Here is a 6000-nt window from a genome sequence, read left to right on the forward strand (position 1 = left end):
AAAATGGTGCAACCACTATGGAAAGTTGTATGGCGCTTTCTCAGAAAGTTGCAAATAAGAAATACCATTTGATCCAGCAATTCCACTATTGGGAATATACCCCAAAGAGACCAACTGACACCCAAGCAGATACATGCACAGACATGTTTATCGTGGCCTTGTTCACAATAGAAAAGAGGTAGAAACAACCTAAGTGCCTATCAATAAACAATGGATAGAGAAGCTCTGGGTTATTCACACAATGGAATACTATGCTGCATTGAAAAACAAGGAACTCATGCAATATTATTCAAAATGGGTGACCCTGGAGGACTTTATACTGAGTGACATATCGCAGTCATAAAAGGACAAATACTGCATAGTGCCACTGTTGTAAAAGGGGACTGACATTGGGGTTAAGGGGAGACTGAGAGAGATGGGAGAAATTATGTATACTGAATTGAAATAGATGAGAGAGACAACTGTTTAAAATGAATCTATGATTAGGTATTATTGTCATGACAGGAGTCCAGAATGAACGCTGCACAGTGGAGTGGACTTGGGAGCAGGGATTGTATAACAATGAAAGAATTTTTCTTCTGCTTTTCAAAACGAGGGCTGCACAGTGGAGTGGACTTGAGGGGACGGATTGTATAACAATAAAATAATTTTTCCTTTATTTTTCAAAGAGAAGAGTGAACTGGAGGGCAGGGAGGTTGGGCAGGGAGGAAAGTGCAACAATGAATGAATGGCAATCCAAAGTCTCTGTTGTTGTTGTTGTTGTTGTTGTTAAGTGCCATCGAGTCGCAGGCGACTCATAGTGACCCTGTGAAGGAGAGTCCTCGACCCTTGAGTGTCTCTCATCCTCTGTCCAGGTTCATAGGGTTTCCGGAGGAAAGCTATTACGGAAGTGGATGCCACTCCTCCTTCCAAGCTAAAGTCTCTGTAAACTCTTTAAAATTAATAAAAAAAGAATAAAGATAGTAAATAATAATATTTTTTTAAAAAAGAAAACACATGCATGGCAGGTGTATGTTGTTTTCAGTTGTTACTAAGTTCTGATTCATAGAGACCCCATGGTCTCTATGAAATGATCCATAGGGATTTTCAAGGGAAGCTGATCACCAGAACTGTCATATGAAGCATCTCCAGATGTCTGAACCTTCTGACCAGCTGTTGTTGTTGTTGAGTACCATCGAGTCAGAACCGACCCAAAGTTGACCCAGCACTGACCCTCTGGTGGGTTTTCAGAAGCAGTAAATCATTGCTCAGGAAGAGATTACCCATCCTTCTCCGCAGAGCAGCTGGTGGATTTGAACCTCGTGTCTTCAGGATTGTAGTGCAGCTTCTCAGCACTAAGTCACCAGAGCTCCCTCAATGTTGCTGTTAAGTGCCATCAAGTACAACTCACAGTGACCATATGAACAAGATATCTGAACCCTGTCCAGTCCTTTGGAGGGTCCGTGAACGAGGGGAAGACCCTCAACGGGACGGACTGGCCCAGGGACTGCAGCAATGGGCTCACACGTGTCAGAGGGGATTTCTGCTTGTTTCATTTCAGGATGAGGATCTGGCACAGAGTCGAGCATTTAACCCTTTATCCAGGTGCCCCAAGGACAGTACTGTTTTGAAGCACATGCACACGATTCCTTGTGCTTGATTCTGTGGATGGACAATTCTCAGAAGCAGAGGAAGGCAGCGGGTGGAGAAGTTCTGCTCTTTCTCTTCTAGGTCAGGGAAACTCTCCCAGACTAGATCACATCTTTAACAGAAGGTAATGAATTTCTCAGGGATACTATTAGGCAAGGTTATTCTGTACTCTGTCAAGGAATTTCCGACTCCTTTCCAATACTCCATGGCATGGGGATATTCCTGGCTCTGGTGTCCCTGTGGAGGTCATTAGTGGGGTCATGTTAGGTGCTGGGCAGCAGTACTAGTGGCTACCACCAGCATCAATCAGCACAGCCGGGGACTCGCAAATAGGCTGCCATAGATTTCTGCTTCAGCTCTGAGGCTGACGGCGGAAGAGCCTGCCATTGAGAAGGCGGCCCTCACTAAGAGCAAAGCGCAGTGAGCTACCATTTCTTATTTCTACCATTGTTACTGTGTACTGCAGAGGACTATCCTCTGGCGGCATTTCAGAGGCAGTTAATTGGACAGCCGGAGATCGCCCATCCTTCTCCTGCGGAGCAGGTGGCGGCCTCGAACCACGTGCCTTCAAGATCGCAGCGCAGCTTCTTGACACTAGGCCGGAAGAGCTCCCGATTTTCCACACAGACCTCAACAAATGATCCCAAAGCCTCACAATTTTTTCTTGCCCACACAGATATAGTGACTTGTGTCACTTCTCAAAAGGGCGTTTGAGAGACAGGAAAATCTCTCTGATTCTGAAGGTGTGCAAGAAAAGGCAGTCGGAATTATAATCTTGAGTCAAGAGCTGTGGAGATTCAATCAGCATTTCTTCACGGAAGGTGGCTGCTATTATGGGCTGTCGAGTGGAGCACAACTCATACCAACTCTATAAACAAACGATGTAAACCCTGCCCTATCCTGTGCTATCTTTATTCTCTGTGATAAGCTTGAAGGGGTGGGGACAGTAATCCTTTAATAAATAGACATTGTTGCTGTTGTTGTGTGCAAGTCAGAACCAATGATAGTTGGCCCTTCAGTGAGTTTTCAGAGGCAGAAAAGTGCTTGGAGAAGATTCCCCATCCTTCTCCCACAGAGTAGCTGGTGGATTTGAACCATGTGCCTTTAGAACTGTCACACAGGTTCTCATCACTGGGCCACCAGAACTCCCTAATAAACAAATGAGAATGGGTGGTTTGTTGTTGTTTTGGATTTGGTTTTTTTTGTTTGTTTGTTTTTGTTTTTTTACATTTACAAAATAAAGAGAATAGCTTTTAATTACAAGATCAATCCACCAATTGTTTTTAAAGTAAATGACACTTTTTTCATTTACAGTTAAAATGATACCTCAATTCTTAATTAATCAAGAAATATCACTACTACTCCTTTCTCAAACGAGATGAGAGTCCTGAAGAAGTTCTCTCAGCCACCAAACAGCTATGTGCCCTTAGTCAATGGAACCACTTTTTTCTATTGCAGCATTGGGATGTCCCTCTATCAAATAAGGAGCGTGGAGAAGCTAGCCTCACAGGTCCTTTCCAATTCTCATTCCAGAATTATAAATTGACCATCACTTTTGCTTTAGGTTGAGCAATTACTAATTCTGAGATTTGGATTACTTCATCGCAGTCCCAAACTGTTGGCTGGTATTGGTATCTGCTCCCCCTAGAGGTTGTAACAGGAACTGGTCCAGCCACAGTTGTGCAGGTATGAACACTAGTAGAGGGAGAGTCATAGCAGGTCCCCCCAAAAAAAGATGGCTTTCAAACTTCCAAGAGCTTTGAGAGGCAAGACAAGGAAGAACAGTAAGAGTTTCCATTTTCTTCCTTTCAGTAAATCAGCTCACAAACGGGAGTGGCTAACTTTAAGGGGTAACAGGTCACCCTTTGGAATATTGAGCTGAGGCTTTCATTTTAGGCCCACAGTCCAATATCCAAAGAATTTCACTGACAACCATGATGTAGGATACCTCCAGTCAGCTGTGCAAGAGAAAACAGACACTCTATACTCCCTGATGGTCTAATGTCAGATCCTGGACATGTGTCAATCCCTCTTTGGCAAACCAAGTGAAAGATGCCCTGGATTAAGGCCACCACACCATTGGGAATACATATGTGTCCCACCACCCACGTGTTTGCAGATGGATACACACACAACTCATGCTGCTTAAATTCCTCTTCTACATTTCTCAGCGAGACCTAGTAAATGAGGAGAAGAGCTATGGTCGGGTCTCAATGCAGGTGACCAAGCACTGAGGTGGAACTTGGTTCTTTCCCGCACTGCCTCTCCTTGGGCCTCTGAAACTCCTGTCCCAGCACAAGGTCTACCTCAACCCTCCTCCCCCCCTTACACAGCCTGCTACACTTAAGCAGTTGAATGCTGCACTAGCAACCTCTTAATTACTAGATTTCAAAAAAACCTTCTAGAAATGCAGGGTGTAAAGCCGCCCACTCCCAGTTCATGTCCTCAGGGATGCACTTTGGGGACAGAGGATGCTGAGGGCGCCTCCACCTAATTCCTGTCTGCAGGAAAGCTGTTGCATTTGTTCTTAATTTTATTTAAAAAGCAGATGCAGGGCACCCAAGACACCACAATAAAATGACATTAACTGTAAAATTACATTATTAATTCTTTAATCTCACTTGAGGCTTCAAGCTGTTGCTATGTCCAATTATCCGTGTAACCACCTGTCAGAATCCCGGCGCTATTTAGCATTACCTCCAGGACAGTGGTGGGCCCGGTGGTCCGTCAGGTCTGCCAGAGACTCGAAGTCCTGCTGACAGTGATCGCAGGTGTAAATTGACTCATCCTCCATGTCTTCATCGTCCTCATTTCTCTCCTCTTGACTTGTCACGCTGTTCCTGTCTTCCAGCGCGCGGCTGGTTTTCCGATCGCACTCCGGCTCTCCTTCTAGGCCTCCTGCCAACAGGAAGAATATAGTCCATGTTAGCTGACAGAGGCTTGGGATGGGGTTTTCAAAGAATTGCCCAGCATTTATTAGGATACATTTAATTACTCCACCTCCCGGGCTCCACTATTCTTGTCACCTCTCAGTATATTAATACACAGAGGTTTTTATTTCTTCTCTTTCTCTCTCTCTCTCTCTCTCTCTCTCTCTCTCTCTCTCTGACGTGCGGTGCCATAATTTTCAACTAGATGCTTTAATTCTTATTGCAACCCTTCTGCTGAGACTTCCTGTCATCTTCCCTGTGTGCACAGATGCTGGGGGTCAGGACCTATACAGGAGGTAAACCTCTCTTAGCGTCTCATCTCCTAGAGATGCAGTTCTGCTCCCTACATCTCCCAGGGCCCCCAGCTTTCCTTCTGCTCCAACCACACCCAAGATTTTGGCTTTCCCCAAAGCCTTGCAATTTAGATCTGGGTGTCGCTCACCCAAGCTCTCCTTCAACACTGACCTTCCTATATAATGGTGTTGGCTAGACTACGCAGGGGTCTTAGTTCTAGAATGACAGAAACACGGGTGGTTGGATACTATATGTAATCAAATCACAAGTTTAAAATGCCTCTCATTTTAAGCCTCATTTGTTACCAAAGTCAGCAAAGAGATTGAGATCCAGCCTTGAGCTGGGTCATTCCACCACCAACTCCTTTGAAAGGCCTATGCAATGCTCTGCACAGTCCATGGTCATGGCAATGACAACTGTGTCCATGCAGTGTCTCACGCTTTCTTAAAGCCACAATTACATAGGATACACACACACACACACACACACACACACACACACACCTGTTCAGTCTTTATTCTAGAGTTCAAGAGAGCTCAAGAGCTGAGGTTGTCCAGCCCCCGTCCCTCAGAGACATGCAGTCTTGCTGTTCCCATTTCACATTCATCCAGGCAGAGCAGCATGCTCAACATCCTGCAGACGCCTGATGTCCTGCCCAGCACACTTCCCTGCACACATGTGAGAGGTTGTACAGCCTCAGTCCTAGAATACCTGTAAACCAACGTGGAAGGAAAACTAAGATAAATATCAATGATTCTACAGAATGTCAGTGGATTAAACATGCCCATGAAAATACAGAGACTTTCTGGATTGAAACCTAAAGTTGCTGTTGTTGTTATGTACCATTGAATCAGAACTAATTCATAGCTGACCCTCCAGTAGATTTTCACAGAGAGTGAACTGCACGTGTTATTGTTGTTGTTAAGTGCTGTCAAACGGAGCATGACTCATAGCAACCCTACAAACAAAAGATTTGAAAGCTGTTCTATAACGATTGTAGTTTCTCTAAGGTTCATAGAGTTTCCAAAGGCGTGTTGTTTAGGAAGTGGATGCCAATCCTGCTCCCAAGCCAGTCTTAATCTGGGAGTTCTACCCAAATACTGTCCACCATGCCATTTGACACACCAGCTGCACAGCTTTCAATATC

At 44.8% G+C, this 6000-nt stretch overlaps 1 protein-coding gene across 1 annotated transcript in view; it reads right to left on the reverse strand.

Moving 5' to 3' along the window:
* ZNF423 (zinc finger protein 423) overlaps positions 1-4525 on the reverse strand; it is a 291741-nt gene extending 287216 nt beyond the window's left edge. The window contains exon 1 of the mRNA XM_006882506.1: positions 4327-4525. Within this exon, the coding sequence (XP_006882568.1) occupies positions 4327-4423 (97 nt within the window). The 5' untranslated portion in view covers positions 4424-4525. The remainder of the gene's footprint in view (positions 1-4326) is intronic.
* Between the last annotated feature and the right edge of the window lie 1475 nt (positions 4526-6000).

Source organism: Elephantulus edwardii, unplaced genomic scaffold (assembly GCF_000299155.1).
Source record: "Elephantulus edwardii isolate Elephantulus edwardi_28Jun2011 unplaced genomic scaffold, EleEdw1.0 scaffold00021, whole genome shotgun sequence".
Lineage (NCBI taxonomy): Eukaryota > Metazoa > Chordata > Mammalia > Macroscelidea > Macroscelididae > Elephantulus > Elephantulus edwardii.